General features: G+C 39.6%; 1 protein-coding gene across 1 annotated transcript in view; it reads left to right on the forward strand.

Moving 5' to 3' along the window:
• The window catches only part of NEK11 (NIMA-related kinase 11), a 436,844-nt gene that overhangs the window by 192,603 nt on the left and 222,107 nt on the right, over positions 1 to 22,134 (forward strand). The window contains exons 11-13 of the mRNA XM_006846637.1: positions 1,715 to 1,719; positions 5,555 to 5,653; positions 7,981 to 8,095. Of these exons, the coding sequence (XP_006846700.1) occupies positions 1,715 to 1,719; positions 5,555 to 5,653; positions 7,981 to 8,095 (219 nt within the window). The remainder of the gene's footprint in view (positions 1 to 1,714; positions 1,720 to 5,554; positions 5,654 to 7,980; positions 8,096 to 22,134) is intronic.

A 22,134-nucleotide genomic window follows, 5' to 3' on the forward strand; every position in this document is an offset into this window, starting at 1 on the left:
TGTCATTATGTTAAGTTTTTGTTAGTATTGTTTGTTCCTTTGTTCTGCATGGCTTCTTGTGTTGTGTTTGTTTTTTGTGCTATTGTTTTGTCAGTTTCTTCTTTGTTTTAATGTTTCCTTGTTCTCCTTGAATTTTCATTTTCATGGTAAGTTGTGAAGTACTAAATTTATTTGGGCTTACCTTATAGTCTGATAAGTTTTCCCTGCGTTTAAGACAGTCTATGTGCTGCCATGTACTCAACCTCCTCACCACCTGGAACTCTGTTCCTATATTTTTCCCTTACTTAATATTGTTAATATTTTTATCTTTGTTTGGCCTCACACGTCCTCTGAATTCATTGTTGTAATTTTGTTCCATTCTGAATTCCGCTGTCCATCGACCGAGTACGTGGTGGTGTTTCCACATCTGTCGATATCTGGTTGTTGTCCATTCTTACTGGTTTTCATTCCAAAGAACTCCCTTTAGGATGTTTTGAAGCACTGAATTGGCTTTAACAAAATCTCTTAGCTTCTATTTATCTTGGAATGTTGTGATTGCACCATTTAACAGTTTTGCTGCATAGATGATTCTTGGTTGGCAGTTTTTTTCTTTTAGGGTTTTATATATGTCTCCCTATTGCCTTCTTGCCTGCATGGTTTCTTCTGAGAAGTCAGAGCTTAATCTGATTTGCTTGCCTTTGTAGGTGACATTTCTCTTTTCCCTGGCTGCTTTTAGGATTCTCTCCTTGTCTTTGATTTTGTAAAGTTTGTTTATGATATGTCTCAGTGATTTTCTTTTGTGGTCTATCCTTCCTGGGATTCTTTCAGCTTCTTGAATGTTTATCTTCTAATCCTTCAAGATGTTAGGAAAATTTTCTTCCAGTAGCTCTTCAACTATCCCTTCTGTGGACTTATGTGATTCTTCCTGTTCTGGAATGCCAATAATTCTTAAGTTATTCCTCTTCATGTTATCCAGCATGAATCTTAGATTCTCTTCAAGTTTTTAATCCTTTTTTCTACTTGCTCTCCTGTCTTAGCAGTATTAAGAGATTTGTCTTCAAGCTCTCTAGTTCTGACTTCCATCTCTTCAGTTCTGCTCCTTTCCCATTTCAGTGTATTGTCCGTTTCTGACATTTTATTATTAATCATGTGGACTTCTTTTTGCAAGTTTTGGATTGTTTCCAGTACCATATCTACCTTGTTTGATTGCTCTGGTAGCACTTTGCTGACTTCTTCCTTATTTTCCTCCACCCCTTTATGGAACATTTGAATTTGTTTCCATATTATTCTTCTGAATTCCTTCTCAGGCAGGTCCAGAGTCTGCTCTTCTACTGGAAAGTCTGTGTGTGCTTCCAGCTCATTTGTCTCAGTTACTTTTTTTTTTTTTTTCTTATTTTGGACATGTGTTGATATCTTTAATTGTGTTTTCTTGGGCATTTTCAACAGTTATGTGAGTTTTTCATGCTTAAATGGATGTATGTTGCTTTTTGTTAAGCTTGCTGAGTGTCTCCTAATGGATATGATCTGAAAATAGGATTCCCTTTTCACATGTAATGCCTAGCAGCTGGTTTTGGTTCTTGTCCAGGTTCTTGTAGTACCTAATACCTTGTTAGGTACTACAGGGTATGCTTGTAACTTTACTATATGGGTACAGTTGCTGTCTCTTCTTGGGTAAGGTAGGGGGAGAAAGCTTCCACCCCTGCGAGAAGAGTGAGGCCAAAAGGACCAAAGACAGAAACAGTATAAAAGCAGAGTCAGAAACCACAATCAAAAACAAAAATAAAATTGTTATTGACATTGTTCACTGGCCTTTGCTGTGCAAAGGGTTCTGCCTAGGTAAACTATGCAGCAGGACCCCAGGGTCAAAACGTCATAAGAAGCAGATTGTGGGTTTTCTTCTCTGTGCCGTTGGAAAACTATAGGTGCAATGCTGGACCCTTTTGGGGGTGTGCTCCTGCCTACCTGAAGGTGTCTGGGCTGTGCTGTGAGGGCGTGATCAGGGTGAAGAGGGGAGATACATGAAAAATGAAAAGTGAAAGATGAAAAATCAGTCACACTTCTCCCTTCAGGCACACTGCTCCACAGCTTCTGGAGCTGGGTCACTGCCTCTGCTTGGCTGTCTCAAGTCTCGTCTCTTTTAACAAGCAAGGCAAATGTATATTGTTATTGTTATGTGCTGTTGAATCAGTTCCAACCCATAGTGATCCTGTATAGGATTCCTAAGAAGCAGCTGGTGAGTTTGAACTGCTGACCTTGAAGTTCAAACTGACTCTGCAGTCCAGCACATTAACCCACAGCGCCACACCAGGAGTCCAAGTGTATGGTGTATGTTGTTGTTGTTAGGTGCCATTGAGTAGGTTCTGACTCATAGTGATCCTATGCACAACAGAACGAAATACTGCCCGATCCTGGGCAAAACTCACAATTGTTGCCACACTTGAGCCCATTGATGCTGCCAGTTTGCCAATCCATATCACTGTGGGTCTACCTCATTTTCTCTGACCCTCCATCTTACCAAACATGATATCCTTCTCCAGAGACTGGTCCTTCCTGACAATAGGTCTGAAGAATGAAAGACGAAGTTTAGCCATCCTGGCCTCCAAGGAACACTCTGGCTGCACTTCTTCCAACACAGATCTGTTGGTTCTTTTGGCAGCCCCTGGCACCCTCAATATTCTCTTCCAACACCATAACTCAAAAGCAGTCTTCCTTATTCACTGTCCAGCTTGCACACTCATATGAGGTTATTGAAAATACCATGGCTTGGGTCAGGCACACCTTAGTCCTCAAGCTGACATCTTTGCTCTTCAGCACTTTAAAAGATCCTGTGCAGCAGATTTGCCTAGTACAATACGTCGTTTGATTCCTTGACTGCTGCTCCATGTGTGTTGATGGTTGACCCAAGAAGAATGAAGTCCTTGACAACTTCAATCTTTTCTCCATTGATAAGAATGTTGTTTATTGGTCCAGTGGTGAGGAATTTTGTTTTCTTGACATTGAGATGTAATCCATACCAAAGGCTGTGCTCTTTGATCTTTATCAGTAAGTATTTTGAGTCCTCTTCACTTTCAGCAAGTAAGGTTGTATCATCTGCATATCACAAGTTGTTAATGAGTCTTCCTCCAATCCTGATGCCATGTTTTTCTTCATTTAATCCAGCTTCTCTTATTATTTGCTTAGCATACAGGTTGAATAAGTATGGTGAAGAATACAATGCTTTTGCACGCCTTTCATAATTTTAAACCATTCAGTGTTTCCATGTTCTGTTTGAAGCACTTCCTCTTGATCCATGTACAGATTCCTCTTGAGCACAATTAAGTGTTCTGGAATACTCATACTTCTTAATGTTGTCCATAGCTTGTCATGATCCACACAATCAAAAGCCTTTGCATAGTCAATAAAGCACAGGTAATCATCTTTCTGGTATTCTCTACTTTCAGCCAAGATCCATTAGACATTAGCAATTATAACCCTTGTTCCACAGCCTCTTCTGAATCTGGCTTGAACCTGTGGAAATTCTCTGTCAATGTAAACTTGCAGCCATTTCTGTGTTACCTTTGGTAAAACTTTACTTACATGGGATATCAAAGATACTGTCCGATGATTTCCTCATTCCGTTGGGTCACCTCTCTTTGGAATGGGCATAAATACGAATCTCTTCCAATCAGCTGGTCAGATAGTTGTCTTCCAAATTTCTTGGCATAGATGAGTGAGTGCCTCCTGTGCCGCCTCACTTTGTTGTAAGATTTCAATTTTTATCCCATCATTTCCTGGTGCCTTTGTTCTTTGTCAATTCCTCAATGCACCTTGGACTTCTTCCTTCAGTATCATTACCTGTTGAATATATGCTACCTCTTGTTAATCTGTATAAGCTACTTATTCAGTCAACTGGTAGAAAATGGGACTTTTTTTTCTGGAATACTCAGAGACTCCTGACTCTATGTGATTTTCTCCTGAGGATTGAAAATTAAGAAGTCTAGACATGGTAATATTTTGTTTCATGAATCTAAGTGACTTGATTTTTGAAGTTATCATGTAGCAAATATATAAAAATTTATTTTCAAGTATGATCTTAAAATGCTAGTATCTAACAGTGAACTCTTTGGTTTTCTTCTTTAACCCTTCAAAATAATCATTTTTGTGTTCTTTTTTTATATCTGATGTAATTATTATAATTTTATATGACTGTATTGTAGGAGGTCCTGTCACCCCTACAAATCAGGGTTCTTTGGGGGAGCTGATGTAACTTTGATTGGTGGTGGTTGTGTGCCGCCAAGTTGGTTCCGACTCATAGTGACCCTGTATAGGGTTTCTGAGACTCTAACTCTTTCGAGAATAGTAACTTTATGTAACTTTCAGTAACTGAGACCATAAATCAGGCAGATTTTCCAGAGATTTTGTTAGCCTTATGCTGTCACACAGAGTGGACTTGTGTTGTGGTGCTGTACGAGCAGCACTGGACTGTGAACTATAAGGTTGGCAGTTCAAACCCATCAGCTGCTCATCGGAGACCCTGTACAGGGTCGCTATGAATTGACAGCACTAAGCAACAACAGCAACATCACACAAAGCATGGGAGTCTGACAGAATGTCCTGGTCTTGGCACAGTTCACCAAGAGTATATGAATTTTATGAATGCCCAAATTGTAACTTCTGCAAGTCTTTGCAGTTACACCCCCTTTCCATCAGCAAGGAGCAAAGGAGTCAGGAGGGGAAATGTCTGATGCCATCTTAGGCAGAGGCCTTGCCATATTCTTTGCTCTGCTAAAACTTAGTATCATCCACATCTTTGAGCCCTGGCTTTGTCTTCGCTTGTTTCCTAAATTTGCATCTTGATTAGGGACATGCAATGCTTCAGACAGTTACTTGGCTTTTTAATGTCCTCTTTATGGAATTGAGTGTCCTGTTTAAGATGATGCCCTTTCTCTGACTGACTCAGTCACACAAACAAGGTTGCTCACTCCGCCCCAGTTTCTTGACCTCTTTTGTGCAGTCTGTTTTTGTGCAGCGGTACCCGTACCTGCCATTTCCCCCTGGGTATCCCATTGTTCGTATTTCACTTCCTCTCTCTCAATTGTCACCTCTCCTCAGGAAACCCCTCTTTGACATCTCACATCCAGAATTGGCCCTCTTCCAAATTCTTAATGGTCTGTACTGGAGTCCTGGTGTGGTGCTGTAGGATAAGCACTGGACTTCTAACCTCAAGGTTGACGATTCAAACCCATTGGCCACTCCTTGGAAACCCTGTACGAGTCTCTGTGAGTTGGTACCAATTCAATGGCACTTAACAACAACACAGTAATAGTACTTCTCAAACTTCAGTGTGGTACCCAAATCGCTTATGGATCTTGTGAAAATGTAGACTCTAATTCACTTGGTCTAGGGAGGTGCCAGGGATACTGGTTTCCTAAGAAATTCCCTGGTGATTCTGATGCTGCGGGTCCATGGGTCACACTGATTAATAAGGGATGGAAACCAGGACTCCTGAAAGCAGCAGCTCACCTCCTAGATGAATGAGTACTTGGAAAAGCTTCCAATGAAGAAGCTTTCTTATCTCTGTAGGAAAAAAAAAAAGCATTTAATAGGGACAGACAAAAAGGAGGCACAACCTGAGGGAAGGCTTTCTTGTTCACCCCAGGAAGAGGATGAAGAGAAGAGACCAGGCAGGGAAGAGGCAAGATTAATCATATTCACAGGCATAAGAATGAGGCAGATCTAATGATATTCAGAGAACAAACGAGAAAGAAAACAGGAAGCAGAAAACACTTTGCAGAGGAACTGGAGGGTTTTAAACATCTCAGGGAAAGGTATCATTGAACTGGAAAAGATGAAATAAAAGAAAGAAATTGGACTAACCAGATGGAAGAGGTTAAAAAGAAACATGATAAAGAAGGACCAGAAGACGGAAAGGAAGATGCTCTACCCATTTTTGAGTACCTCTTCCCCTTTTACCAATACACTAATTTGTGATTTTATTTCTTCCTGATGCATCTTTCTTCTCTCTTGCAGAACTGAACACATAATTTATATCTCAAATGCTGTTGCAGGAGATAGGATCAGAGTTACGGGAAGATGAGGGATTTGCTATGTCACCTCTGAAACATACTATGAAAATTCTTTGAGGGATTTTAGAGATCCTTGCTTTGTTTTCAGAGCCTATCAGACAGAGCCTTTTATTTCTGCAGGCATTTTCTGCTTGACAGAATTTGGGCTTAACAATCTTGAAGGACCATCACATGTGGAATTGAAATCATGTTTGGCACCGTTTCATTAAAGGATGGTAGCTTAAAAACAACTCGATTCTATAATAGACAAGGCAGTTTCAGACTTTCTTTTATGCTGTAGCATAAATGTTTGTTTATGCTGATGCCCCAAGTGGAGTTTATGCTGATGCCCCAAGTGGAGTTCTCTGAGCAGTATGTAGATGCCAGGCCCTTTTATGTGACATGGTGATGGGAATCCAAGATCAAATCAAGCCCTTCTCTTTCTAAGAGAAGCAATTATAATAATTTTGTTCTGTTCTCTTTAAAGAGACCCACAGCAAATCAAAGTCAACTAAGGGTCCAAGTTTTTATTTTTCAAATAGTATCTGAAATACATATAAAGACACATTTCACACACCCTCTGTTCTTTGTTCTTAAAAGTATTCTGTGTGGCATCGGTGCACCTTTGATATTTGGAACTGATTTTGCCTCCTTAAATACTTATTATACAGTCCAGGAAGAAGACTTCTTAAAAAATAATGCAAGGATGCTTTCTCACAAATTCCTCACTACAGCATGACAGGTCTTCATTTTACTTTTTCTTTTCAGATTAGTTTCAACTTTCCATTCTGCCTTTAATAAGAAGACGTTCTTGGAGCTGTTCACCAAGAAAGCTATTTATCAAGGAAAACAGGCTGATTCAGCACCAGTTCTCGATTGCAAATACACACATATACAAAAAGGAAAATAAAAAAGGCAAAATAGTTGATTGAAATAGCTATTAATATATTGGAGATGTTTGACTTTTTTTTTTTTTTTTTAGTTTGAAACCTTTAGTTTTTGTGGCCTCTTAGATGTCTTTCTTTTAGGAAATTGCAATTTATAAAATCACCCACCCACTCCTATTGAGTCAGTTCAGACTCAGAGCTACGCTATAGAATAAAATAGAATTGTTCCTTAGGGTTTCCAAGATGTCACATCTTTACAAGAGCAGACAGAATCATCTGTCTCCCATGGAGCAGCTGGTGGGCTTGCTGACTTGTGGGGGGGCAGCACAATGCATAACCCGCTGCACCACCAGGAGGCCTTTCATAGTATCACAGAACTTGTACAACAAGAGACCTTGGAAGTCACTCAAACCAGAACCTTCCATTTTGAGATGAAGAAAGTGAGCAAGGCCACCAAGAATAAGGTTAGAGAATGTCCTGGGTTCCAAATGTAAGGAAGTACTCATTTTCACTTATGCAACAACCTTCAATTTTGCACCTTGTTCATTTGCTTGCTTTCCTTAGTCCTGGTCCCCAGCTGCCTTCCTTTAATTTAAAATTTTATCATGTTTAAAGGAGCCTTGGTGATGTAGTGGGTTGAGTGTTGGGCTGCTAACTGTAAGGTTAGCAGTTCAAACCCACCAGATGCTATTTGGGAGAGCTATGTGGCAGTCTTCTCCCATAAAGATTCATAGTCTTAGAATCCTATGAGGAAGTTCTACTCTTTCCAATAGGATCACTATGAGTCCAAATAGCCTTGATGGAAATAGGCTTAAGAGAGAGGATTGTTGTTGTTAAGTGCTGTCAATTTGGTACAGTGACCCTGTATAGAGTTTCTGAGGAGCAGCTGGTGAGCTTAAACTGCTGACCTATTGGTTCAAACCATCTTTGCAGTCCAGCACAGTAACCCACAGCACCATACACAGAGGCTTTAATTTCCAAACAGTTTTCGAAGAAGAACATTGTTTCATTTGTGACAGGGCTATTTCCATCTGTTAGCTTCTCCTGAATTGTTGATTACCTTCTGCCAGGAATTGGATGAACCAACTTCAAAGACTCTACTTGAGTCTCAGCTCCTTCCTTCCCTGAACCTGGTGGAACTTGAACCCCGTGTAGAGGACAACACAGCTGACCTTGGAGAGCATGGTATGAGTTTTCATGTGTATTCAGAAGGGTGCTCTCAGCTGACACTAATGGGTTGATGTAAAGGGGGGGACTGGAGGGATGGTGGTGGTCCGTGTGTACTGGTTCCTGGGTGACCTCATAGAGAAGCCTGGAATGTATGTGACCATCTGCCATCAATTTGCCAGCGCTGGGCTGTGATCAGGAATAAACACCGAGAAGTCAAGGGGATTGGGCTGTCTTCTCATGTCTGTTTTGTAAAAGTGAAGATGAGTTAGAAACTCACCAGGAGAGGGATGCCTTCTTCTGCTTGGGTTAAATGATGTCATCATTAACTTGACTTTGGCAAAGTATTGTTGTTGTTAAGTGCCGTTGAGTCAATTCTGACCCATAGTGACCCTGTAAAGGGTTTCCAAGGAGGCACTGATGAGCTTGAACCACCAACCTTGCAGTTCAAACGACTTTGCAGCCTGACACATTAGCACGCAGTGCAACGTATAGGAGCTGTGAATTCTCTGAAACACTTGAGTTTCCTTTTTCATAAATGCTTTTCCTGGCCCTCATAAATTTAAATTGAAGAAGTGAAGCCAGCTTTGGGGAAATCGGCAATTTAATTGTATAATAATTTCCAGGAGGGTGGTGGTGGAGGATGCAGAGAACTGCCACCCAAATGGGGGGAGGTGTGTGATAGCCCAAGGGTTGAAAACATGAGTTTTGGAATTAAACAGTGTGGCCCCATCACTTCTTGGCACTTGTAATTCATAGGCAATATTCTTACCTTCCATACTAGACACTTGGTGTGGTTTGTGTACAGTGTGCCTCTTGCAGACACCACTCGTCTGTCAGTGGAGGCTTGTGTGAGGCTGAATATGTTTCAGTTGAGCTTCCAGATTAAGGCAGACTAGAAAGAATGACCTATTGGACCAGTTCCAAATGTCAGCCAAAGTAAACCTATGGATCATCATAGTCTGATTCCCAGTGACTCATGTGGGGATGATACAGGACCAGCCTCTCATCCTGTTGTGTATGGGGTCACTGTGAACCAGGGCAGCTAACAACAACAGTCACTTTCTGAGAAGGCCTTGATGACTTTATCTAAGTCTCAGTTTCCTTATCTGTGAAATAAAAATAATAGCTTCTTTCAGGTTGTTGTGAACAGCAGGTGAGACTGGACATGGGAAATGCTCTTAACTTGAGAGCCTAATATACAGTCAAAGTTGAAGAAAGGAAGCAGCTCTTCCAATGAGGGTGAGGGATTTGAGCATAAGGGCCTTTCCTGTCTCCTTTACTGTTCTCCCTGGCGCGTAAGACAAAGTGCCAGAAATGTTGTTGTTGTTAGGTGCCATCTAGTTGGTACCGACCCATAGCGAACTTATGCATAGCAGAACGAAACACTGCCCAATCCTGGGCCAACCTCACTACTGTTACCACACTTGACTCCATCGATGCCGCCATTTGGCCAGTCTATCTCGATGCAGGTCTTCCCCTTTTTCTCTGACTCTCCACCTTACCAAACATGATATCCTTCTCCAGCAACTAGCCCCTCCTGACAATATGTCCAAAGTATGATAGATGAAGTTTGGCCATTCGGCCTCCAGGGAGCACTCTGCACGTTAAGTAAGTATGTCTTGAATGAATGAAGAAGTGGATAAGTAAGTGAAGGACTAATGTGTTTAGTTGAACCTCTGAGAAGTAGACATCAAGATGGGATTAAATTTCAAGAATGTTACTAAGAGAAGTGCTTACATGAAAGGAAATCATAGGAAAGGAGTTGGAAAAGGCTGGGAAAATCTTTTAACCAGATGCAAGTCTGGCTCCAAGTGAAGGAGAGAGAAGGTTAGGTAGATGCATCCTTGTGTGCCATGCAGTTTGACAGAAGATATTTGTACATAAGTATTTACTTTTGCTGGAAATATGTACATGAATATGAAGGAGAACACGGCAAACTTGTGAAAACTTCTGGGTGGTGGCTGTGTGCCATGGAGTCAGTTCTGACTCATAGCGACCCTTGATAGGGTTTCCAAGGCTGTAAATCTTTATAGGAGCAGAACGCCTCATCTTTCTCCTGTAGAACAGCTGGTAGTTTCGAACTGCTGACCTTGTAGTTCACAGCTCGATTCTTAACCACTACGCTACCAGAGCTCCTTAGACATAACTAAAAACATTGAGGGAATGAGTCACTGGGCCTAAAGGCTCAGGAGCATAGTCAATTGGCACAACACAGTTTATGAAGAATATTCTACATCCTAGGGTTAGGACTTCAACGTATCTTTTTAGGAGACACAATTCAATCCATGTTGTTGTTAAGTCCTGTCAAATAGATTCCCACTCATAGCAACCATGAGTTTCTGAGGAGCACTTAATGGGTGTGAACCACTGACCTGTGGTTCACAGTCCAGTGCTTGTCCTACAGTGCCACAAGTTTGTGGGCAGCCATCTAAGTGCCACTGTTGGTCTCTCCTTATCTGGAGGAAAGAAGAGTGTCGAAAATAGGAGATCCATGCAAGTAATTAGTCCAATGGATTAATGAACCACACAAACATAAATCTCTCTGACCCTGAGACCAGAGTTCAGTGGTACCTGGCTACCACTACCAACTGCTCTGAAAGAGATCACAATAGATTGTCCTTGACAAGGTTGGAGAAAATGTAGAATGAAAGTAAAAACCATAAAAGAGACCAGGCTTATTGGTTGAACAGAGACTGGGGAACCCCTGACACTATGGTCGTTTTCTTAGGTCTGGAACTGAACTCACCCTTGTAGCTTAATTTTCAGCCAAACAATAGACAGGTCTATAAGGGGAACAGAAACACTAGTGAGATACACCTTAGAGTAATCAACCAGTTGAGATGAAAAGGGCTGTGTTTACCAAAGGACAGTGAGCAAAGGGTTAAGAAAAAAAAAGGAAAGGAAACACAGGAAGAAAGTGGAAAAAGTGATTTTCATTGTGAGGATTGCAGTTAGTGAGCATAAGCAAAATGTGTACGAATTGTTTAAAAATTCTGTTCTGTAAAATAAAACTGGTAATCTGTTCTGTAAACCTTCACCCAAGTCACAATAAGAAGTTAACAAAAATGATGACATAGTCTTGTAGAAGGAATTGTGCAGTGACTACATATATCAGGTGGATTTGTATCCATGGCTCTCTTGAAGCATTTCCCTAGTATATTTTTTGTTATCTTCCAAAAATAAAATTTACAAGCATAGAAATGTCCCATTAACTCCTCCCCCCTAGATTATAAAATGGAGAAAGTTAAGACATTGTGAAGCGTCTGACATGAATAACTTGTGCTCTACTGGAGGGCAGAGCCATAGTTTTGTACAAAGGGGAAGCCCCAGGATAGGATTTTTTTTTTTTAATGTTTTATTGTGAATTATGTGATAGTTTACATGGGAGAACATTAGTTTTACATTCATCCTATCGTATATTGTTTTATTGCCATGGTTACAATACCCTCCATGCATCATCAACCAACCAAAGGGTATACCTTGCAAGCCTGCCCCCCGGTCGTCAGCACACAGCTCCTCTCCCTCTCTGCGTCTAGAGTCCCCAGCTGCTCCATCTCTCCATGTCATTGTCTCTGCCTCCATCACTGGTGTCACTGCTTCTTTGGGTAGGGTCCTACATTGCACTTTTAATCCTTGATAGTCCCAGGGACCTCCACTCCTGGACTGCAAAGTTAACCATTCCCCTCCTTTTGCTACAAAATGTCTACCTTTACATTTCCAACTCTCACAGTCTGTACTAATAGCAATTATTCACTATTGTTCCACATGAGAGTCATCCCCATCTCCTTTCATTAAGCCCACCCATACAGATGGATACTGCTCTATGGAGATTCTACCTTACTCCATGCCCTCTGGATCTAGGCTCCCTCTTGAAAGCTTGTAAGCCAGTCACTTCCTGCTGTTGTAGCCCCCCATTTTGGATAGTCAGTGTCCAAGTTGCCCATCCCTGTCTACCCTGTGTATTGAGGGGGTGGGAAGGATAGGATATTAATGGGTGGCCTAGGATCAGGAAGACCAGACCTAGCTTCTTGGCATTAAGTACTTATTCCTGTAGTTCATAGATGAAAAACCAAAGAAACACATTAAGTGATTTGCTCAAGGACTCTACTTTCTAGTTCAGCACACTTTCTGTTTTCCCCACCTTCTGTGTATTTGGGTTTGTAAGAAACAAGCAAGCATGTCAAATTAATTGGACGTTAAGAAGACATTGTATGTCTCTGCTTATTTTTGTGAACGGTAGCAGCCAAGTTACCTCTAAGGCAGTCCTGCTTCACAGAGTCCTGCTACAACTAGGAGACCTCAAACTGGAATCCTTACCTCCTATATTGTCTGTGGTCATGGAGGTCTCTGTCAAGTGGACAGTGCACTGATTTGACCACCTTGTTTCAGGTGTAAGGAAACACTATACAAGTCTCTACAGTAAGCTAAAAGATTCAAAAAACATATGGGTCAGTTGCCTTGTAAAAGTACTTTATCTCTTATTTTTTCTTTTTGTGAATTCCTTATTTTCTAAATGTTTCTTTAATATTCAGTTTTTTAAAAGGACTTAGAACAATAAAAATGTGCTTTGGGGCAGCAACAAGATGATTGGTGTTCACATAGTTTGATCATGAAATAAGACTTTGATTTCTTGGTGAGCTAGTGGTTAATGATTTTCCCAATGCTCTTTGCCTTTTATAAGGTTCTATTGCAAACTTTTAACACTCGGAGAAAGTTTTTGTTTATTTTTTATGTAGCATGTATATTTAAACTAAAATTATACAGTCATATTTTTGAACTTCCATATCAGTGTTTAATCTCTCTTTGATGATGAATTAGAAAATCCCCTCTGGGATTTTGAGGAGTTAGTTGCAGGGAAAGAAGACAGGCTAAGAGTTATGTACATTTGATATGCATTTAGTTGACTATAACTGATTTAATCTAGCCAAAGCCATGAGTAATCATTATAATCAAATGAGAAAGCGCAATTAGAACATTAAAGGAATTTTCCATACTTAACTATTTGTAATGCTGAAGATTTCTTGCACATTAATTTTTGCCAGACACTTCATTGCACTCTAGCCTTTTGTTTGCTTGTTTGTTTTTTCCTGCAACTCACAGCTGAGCTGCAGAGCAGAGTTTCCTGCAAAGCTGCAGGATTGCCTGAGACTCCTGGGCCTGGATTGACCCAGGGCTTGGTCCCTTAACCCACCATTACAGACATGGAGGCTTCCTTAAGTAGGACTTGGCATCCCAGCCAAAACTTGACCATCAGTCACCTCTTACTTTCCCTTTTAGCCACTCCTAGAACAAACCCAGAACCCCTTCCCTGTGTCAGAGAAAGCCCCGACATTCAGGGGATTGTACTCTGCCAGTAGGAACTCCATGTGCCCATTTCAGTAGTAGGTTACTCCTTAACTCATGATAGAAGTCTTGACAGCACTTCCTGTTTAGTGTCCAAATGGAAGCTAGGTGATTTGAAGTTTGTTACGAAGATATATTTTTATTGTTTTTATTACTGAAAGAGAGAAAGGAAAGAAAGAAGAGAGGGAGGGAGAGAGAAAGAAAAAGAGGGAGGGAGACAGAGAAAGAACAAAAGAAAACGCTACTAAGACTAAGCAATTCTACTTTTACATAATTACACAAAACATATGTAGCCATAGGTCTGAGGTGGCTTGACACAAAAGCCACAGCGTAGTGGTCTAGCCTTTTGTTTGCTTGTTTGTTTTTTCCTGCAATTCAACAGCTGAGCTGCAGAGCAGAGTACGTACATCCATGCAGACAACACAGGACCAGGCAGTGCCTTGTATTATATCTGTCAGGTCACCATGAACTGGAACCAGCTCAGTAGCAAATAGGAACAGGATGTATACATAAATGTTCTTACCAGCTTTGTTCGTAAGTATAAAAAATTAGAATCAAGTCAAGTACCCATAGACAATTGAATGCATAAACAAGCTTGTTGAAACATGCAGTATAATACTGTGCATACTGTTCAGCAGTAATGGAGCAAACAGACTAGTAACCTCAAAACTAGTATGCGGAGTGAAAGGAGTATCAACATGAATGATTCACTTACGTAAAGTTCTAGAACCAGAGGTACCACTAACCTACAGTGATAAAAATTAGATCAGTAGCTGCCTGGAGTAGTGGCATTGGGAACTGACTTCTAAAAGACACAAGGAAATCTTTTGGGGGTGAAGGAAAATTCCTCTATCTTAATTGTGTTAATGATTATCCAGCTGTATACATTTGTCAAAACTCATCGAACTTGACACCATAAACAAGAGCATTTTATTGTGTATAAATTATATTAGTACAATTGACAAATAAAAATACATTTAAATGTACAGGGAAAAAAGAAAAAAGAGCTAAAGGCATCATGAGCTATGGCCATCAGTCTGTGATTTGGCTAACGGAAATGGCTGATAGACTGAGGTAAATGTGTATAGAGAGAAGGCAGGTGGGAAGATCCATCTATGGACATGATTTGGAACTTGAAGTTCTTAGTCCAGAAAATGATGATGGGGTTTTCTTCTCGTGCCAGTTGAACAACGCTATCTTCATGAGGAGTAGTCACAAACTGAAATTTGAAGGCTTCTCTGAGGAAGATGAGGGCTTGGGGTTCTTTAGTCCTGTTTTCAGTCTTAATAGTTGGTGGGTACACGTTTGAATGACTGGCTACCCACAGCAGCAAACCTAAAAAGAACTAAAACCAAAAAACTATTCTAGTTGTCGCTAAGCCAGTTTTGACTCATGGTGACCCCTTGTGTGTCAGACTAGGACTGCGCTTCAGTCAGGTTTTCAGTAACTGATTTTTTCAGCAGTAGATCACGTGGCCTTTCTTCTGAGATTTACACAACGCAGGGATTTCCTAAAGGACCTTGTTGTTACATGCCGTTGAGTTGGTTCTGTCTCATAGCAGCCCTGTAGAAGGGCTTTTGAGGCTGTACATCTTTGCAGGAGCAAAAAACCTCATCTTTCTCCTGCAGAGTGGCTGGTGAGCTCGAACTGCCTACCTTGTGGTTGGCAGTCCAGTGCTTGTCGTACAGTGCCACTGCACTCCTCTTTAAAAGACCTAATGACTGCTAAAGCAGCTTGGACAGAACAGAATCAAAAGTAATTGCCCAGACTACCAAACACAGACTAGGATGGGGAGCTGTGTGACTCATTAGCTTTCAGAAAACAAGACTAAATGCCAGGAGTCACTTCCATATTCCTAGATTCCCTCATCTCTTCTAGGCCCTTAGATGTCTTAAAGGCTTGACTTACAAATTGATGATGGTCTTATTTCCTATTTGTTGCACATTCTACTGAGCTACAGTTGTGTTTTATGATAGTGTTTCCACCTGACTTTAATATTTACTCACAGCAGTAAAAGTCCCTGCAGTTCCTTTCTAATTTTCTGAATTCTAGAGGATAATGAAAATGAATCTAATATTGAATGAAGATGTGCTGAGTCTCTTCCCTGAGGCATATTTAATAATTTAGCCTTTTCCTTCTGCATGACAAGGTGGGTAGGTGCCTTTAACTTAAATTTAAAAGATTACACCCAATTTTCAAAAGCAAAGTGGATGCAGAATAACACGTTTCTAACCTGTCGTTTTTCTGTGGTGTCCTAAGAAAGCGTAACAGAACTGGAGTGAAATTGGTCCCCAGAACATCAAGTATTCATAGAGGAAGTCAGCACCCATGGACCTCTCAAAATAAGTTTCTTATCTTGGAAGACTGTATGTGATCTCATGATTCACCCCTAAACTGAATATAAATAATGCAGTGGTTATTAAACCAAGGGCCCTGCCAGGAGGGCAGAGAGCACCTTTAGGCAGCCTTGTTTGCTCCATCATAGTTCAGTTTTGGAATGAATCAAATTAAGTGATGATTCAATAAGAATCAATTATTACTTAAGATAGGAGAAAACACAAATAAAGTAAAATCTTATACAACGCATGTTTCAGACAGCCTTTTGGATATACCATGGGATAGTCTCCCTTTAGTTGGTGAATTTATTTTGGGTATGTGGAACTTCAACTACAGTTGTGCTCAGAGATTATGTGCTTACCACCCAGAGAGCATCAGGGTGATGCCCAAAGGAAACAGCTGCTGTGTGACTCAGGAAAGAATCATTTCAGATCTGAGTTCTGGCTCTATCACTTGCTAGTTCTGTGATGTTGAACAAGACCCTTTATTTCTCTGATCCTCAGTTCAAAAATTTATCAGTAGTAGAGCTAGTAATAACCAAACTCTGGGTTTTTATTGTGAGACTGAAATAAGAGCTACTTACAGAATATGTCTATGGCTCTGCCTGACTCAATGAACAATCAGTCCAGTCCAGCCTTGTGGCCAGTGAGTGAAGTCCAACACGTGGCCATTCCCTATATGTCAGAGTAGAAGTGTGCTCCACAGGGTTTTCAATGGCTGATTTTTCTGAAGTAAATTGCCAGTCCTTTCTTCAAAGTACCTCTAGATGGACTTGTACCTCCAATTATTGGTTGGAAGCCAAGCATGTTAACCACTTGTACCACACAGGGACCCCTAGTAAATGATAGGAGTTATTATCATGCCAAGAATGTTTAGAATGGTATTTATCCTCTCTCCTCTATTGGAATCCTCACCATTTCCAAAGTACTGGCACAAAGATGTTCTCTTTATACTTTAGTTGTTTCTGGTATTCCCTTTTTATTTGAACTTTTCTGGACTCCTTAACTATTTTCAGTTTCCTTAGAACCTTCCTTCTGCTGCCTTGTACATTCAACCATTGTCCTACTCTAGGTTGTAAAACTGGGATGTCTTTGTTACAAGCCTCTTAAATTATTATTTTTAAAAAAATTATATATATATATATAATGAATGGTTGTGTTGTAAAGATTACAGATATAGGATAAACAATAACATACTTAAAAAAAAAAGACATTATGGCCAGATCTTATTTGTATGTTGGTGTTAAGTGCTGTCTAGTTGGTTCTGACTCACAGTGACCCTGTACAGAGTTTCCCAGGCTCTAAATCTTCATGGGAGCAAAAAGTCTCATCCTTCTCCCGCTGAGTGGCTGGTGGGCTCGAACCATGGATCTTGTGGTTCACAGTTCAGTGTTTATTGTATGGGGCCACTGCACTCCAAGATGTTGTTTAATTGAGTAAGTTAAGATGAGACTTGTAATGATAGTTCTTGTGCCGATTCAAGGAGAGTTGTGTCTCAAGCGTCTTAACTGGAAGTGCTCTGGGAAACTGGGTTGCACCACTCTGTCTTACTTACCTACTGCTTGTTGTAACACAAATATGATAAGTGGGTAGTTTTAAAGAATAGAAATTTATTTTCTCACAGTTGTAAAGGCTAAAATTAGTCCAAGTCACATTGTTGGCTGTTGATTCTTTTCTTTCTTGTTGGTAGCCCTGGGTATTCCTCAGTTCCTTAGTATTCCTTGGCTTGTATATAATCCTCACATGCTATCTGTTTTTCCCTACATGTGTGTGTATGTATCTCTGTGTGTACTCTAGTTAGTCTACTGTTTTTATAACTAAAAAATGATTCAATTTAGCATCCACCTTAGTAGGCATGAGCTCAATGGATTAATCCATTGTGTTACATTGCATTATGGAAAGTAATTACATTATTGTACATTACATTGTAGTGTGGCATTGCAGAATCATGCACTGGACCACAAGGGTGGTTTGAACCGCAAAGTCAACATTCAAACCCACCACCTGCTCCTGGAAAAGCCAGGAGTATTATGTCGCTATGAGTCAAAACTGACTCGATAGCACTTAACAATTTAACAATCTGATCTACCCCAGGTCAACTTATTTAATCACATGACAGCAACTAGATTAGTATATAACTGAACAACTGGAAATTAGCAAGTTGTGACACATAATATTAACTATCACAAGCTCCAAGTAGCCAGAGACATGACCAAGATACTATGTTTTGTTGCTTGTAAGGAGCTTGGACAGTTGTGTTTCCTGAAATTTCAGAGGGGTGGAGGAAGAAGGCAGTATCTCTAAATATAGCAATTTATATGAAAACATTGGAATTTACTAAATTAATAAACATTGTAAGTAGATATAAAAGAAGAAAAATAAGAGAAAATGAAAAGTAAGAGAAATAATTAAACACGTTTACAGAGAGGAATGAATAAAAGGGAAAGAAACTAGAGAGTGATTTAAAAGGGAAAAAAAGCAGAAAGACGAAAAAGAAAAGAAAGAAAGAAGGAAAGCATTAAACATTCTTTCATTTCACTTATATCCCTAATAATTTGACATTTACGTTTGGCATCTTAAAATGGGCAGTGTCAAGGAAGCAGCAAGATGGTAGACTAGGCAGAAAGCTGTACGGACTCTCAGCAACAAAGATACAAAAAACCAAATGAAACAGATGTAAATCATAATCCTGAAACTTTGAGCTTCAGATGAAGGGATAGAGAAGTGGATTGAATGCTTACTAGGAGAGAGAGAGTTGAGCAGATGTGGTAAAAAAAAAAAAAAGGAGAGATTGGTGACTTGTGTTGGCCAACCAGGCATGGCACAGCCATCTTGAGATTTTGTAAGTGGTTTCAGAGACAAGAAAACATATTAGTGTTACAGAAACATACTTGTGACTCATGGAGATAAAGGTGAAGATTTTTTCTTGTTCCCTGCACCCCGTTGATTGACCAGAGGCAAGGCTGGCCACCTCCCACATACACCCCCAACAAAGCTACTGCTCTCCCAGTGGTTGGAGGCAACCGGAGACAAATGTATTGGTTGTGAACTGTATTAAAGTAGGAGGGAGCTGTCTACATCATTAACCCCATTTGAATGGGCCCTGTTTCAGACCTGCACAGCCAGCCATGACCAGCTGAAGACTAGGAGAAGCAGGTGGAGAAATCAAAAAAGAAAGAAAAGAGATTGGTTAGCTGTGCCAGCCAGCCAGGTGAAGTGTGTCCATCTTGAACATTCACAGGTGACTTTGAAGGCAAGAGGGTATTAGATCATGAAGAGGCATACTGCTTATTGGTGGAGAGAAAGATGTGAAATTTTTCCTAGTACGCCACATTATAGGTGACCAGAGGTATAGCCAGTTGGCAATCATGTATATTTCCAAGGTAGCTCTTGCTCTTCGGGTTGTCAAAGTTGCATCCAAGTGTGTGTGGAGCAAGCAGGACCAACCCTGGCACCTGGAATCATTTCATTTTTTTCCCTTATGTTTCCTAAGTGCTGCTGCTGTTTTCCTTCTTTCTTTCTTTCTTTCTTTTCTTTTTCCCCTTTGTGCTTTTTTTCTTTCTTTTAAACTACTCTCTAGTTTCTTTCCCTTTTAGTCATTCCTCTCTGTAAATCTATTTAGTTATTTCTCTTATTTTTCATTTTCTTTCTTATTTTTCTCTTTTTTTATTATTTTCCTCTCCTACTTTTCTCTCTTTGGTTTTTGAATTGAATTATTTTTCTGGTTGTTGCCTGTTGTTTTTTTTTTCCTTTTGTTTGCTATTTTATTTTTTGCTGTTCTTTCATTGTTTTTATTTACCTTCTCATGTGTAGACTTGTAACCTCAAGATTAATGGTTCAGCTCCACAAGCTGCTCCTCAGAAATTGAATACAGGGTTGCCATGAGTGGGAACCGATTCAGTGGCACTTAACAATAGCAACAACAACTTGTGTGTGTATTTTCTCTTCTTGCCTCACCTGTATCCATATAGCTCAGCCACAACCATACCCTCTATAGATCCACCCATTCGAAAAATGACAATACCACCTGCTATACACTGGATCAGTGACAACAACCAACATCAATGAAATGCATCTTGAACTGACTTGCATTAACAGCAAACTGTGTACAAACTCATCTCCTGATCACACCAACCAGGAGATAAATGGTAAGTGCCTAAGAATATACCAACATACAATCATCAACTTAATACAAATACATCAACACCACAGAAAGCAGCAGCTGATTTCTGTTCACACAAAGAAGCAAGACAGAGTGGCTCAACCAAGTGACCAAGAGGCAGAGCTAGAAAACATTTTTGAGAACGAAAAGGCATTGAAACTATCTGAAAAAGAATTCGAGAGAATAATATTTGTTGTTGTTGTTGTTAAGGTACCTCCAAGTGATTGACAGACAGAGAGAAACAGTGAAGAATTCATGAAATCACTATTGGGGAAAAAAACAAAACAAAATAAATATAGGATTGGAGAAAATACAAAATCTGCAAATAGAAATTCAGAAGATTAATACTAACATTTCAGAAATGGACAATACATTGAAAGAACAAAGGAGTCGATTTGAATTAATGGAAGCTTGAATTAGTGAGCTTAAGATAAATCTCTCAATACTAGTAAACTAGAAGAACAGTCAGAAAAAAATCCTGAAGAAAGCCTCAGATTCATGTGGGACAACATGAAGAAAAGTAACTTATGGGTGATTGGAATTACAGAACAGAAAAAGACAAAAGCACAGAAAAGATAACTATTGGAAGAAAATTTCCCTAGTATCATGAAAAACAAGAAAATAAGCATTTGGGAAGCTGAATGAGCACCAAAGAGGATAGATCCCCTCCCCCCAAAAACAAATTACCTAGACATATTCCAATCAAAGTCTCCAAAATCAAAGACAAGGAAAGAATCCTGAAAGCAGCTCAAGAAAAATGAAAAGTTAACTACAAAGGAGAACCATGAGATTAAGTTCTGATTTCTCAGCAGAAACCATGCAGGCAAGAAGGTGATGGGGAGAAATATATAAAACTCTGAAAGAAAATATTGCCAACCAATACTCATATACCCAGGAAAACTGTCCCTCAAGTATGATAATCAGATTAGGACATTTCCAAATAGACAAAAATTAAAGACATTTGTAATAACTAGGCCAAATTTATTAAAAAAAATTCTAAAGAGAGTCCTTTGGGCTGAGAACTAACAACAGCAGACAACCTTAGATTGACATACGTGGCAATACCACCCAGAATCTGATCCAGATATAGAATTATTCAAAGTATTACAAATCTACAAGACTGAAAACATGAGCAAGGGTTATCAATGTATAATGAAGGCAACTACAAACAAAAAGAGGGAAAATTATACTTATAGAACTCACTCCCAAAGGGTAAGGAATTCAAGTAGACTTCAAGATAAAACAGACTGATTTAAATTGGGGAAGAGATTAATAAATTACAGTGTAGCCTCAAAGAAAATTAATACACTTTCACATCAAATCAAGAAAAGAGAAAACCATGAAGATTTCATAAACATTAAAACAACATCAGTGAAGAAATTGACAAGAAAATGCACAAACCAAATGAACTCAGCACAGAAAAATATGTGGAACAAAGAAACCAACCGCACCACCAAAAGACACACAGCTAAATGACTGCGATTAAGCCATACTTGTCCATCATTACATGAAATGTAAATGGATTAAATGTATCAGTCAAGAGAATGGATAAGAAAACAGGATCCTTCAATATGCCATCTGCATGACTCACAAAGACAGAAATAGATTCAAAATCAAAGGATAGAAGACCCTTCAATATGCCATCTGCATGACTCACAAAGACAGAAATAGATTCAAAATCAAAGGATAGAAAAAAATTATATGATACAGTTTAAAAAATTTACTTGATAATAGTTTTTTTCTATCCTTTGATTTTGAATCTATTTTTGTCTTTGTCAGTCAGGTAGACGGCATATTGAAGGATCCTGTTTTCTTATATCAAGTAATGGTGATACAAGGACTCCTGGTGATACTGAACTATTCAAACTCACCAGTTGCTCCTCAGAAACCCTATACAGGGTCGCGATGAGTCAGAACTGACTCGATGGCACTTAACAACAACAAAAACAATGGCAATACAAAATGAACAGGAGTGGCAATATTAATTTCTGATAAAAAATAGAGACAGAAACCATTTTAAGAGATGAAGAAGGACATTACCTCATGATTAATGGATCCATTAAAAAAGGAGACATAACCATAAAAATATCTATGTTCCTAATGAAAGTGCCTCAAACTATATAAATTGAACTCTAATAGAATTGCAGAAAGAAACAGACAACTGTAGAATAATAGTAGATTTTAATACGCTAGCTCTGTAAGCAAATTAGGAA

Source organism: Chrysochloris asiatica, unplaced genomic scaffold (assembly GCF_000296735.1).
Source record: "Chrysochloris asiatica unplaced genomic scaffold, ChrAsi1.0 scaffold00028, whole genome shotgun sequence".
Classification (NCBI taxonomy): domain Eukaryota; kingdom Metazoa; phylum Chordata; class Mammalia; order Afrosoricida; family Chrysochloridae; genus Chrysochloris; species Chrysochloris asiatica.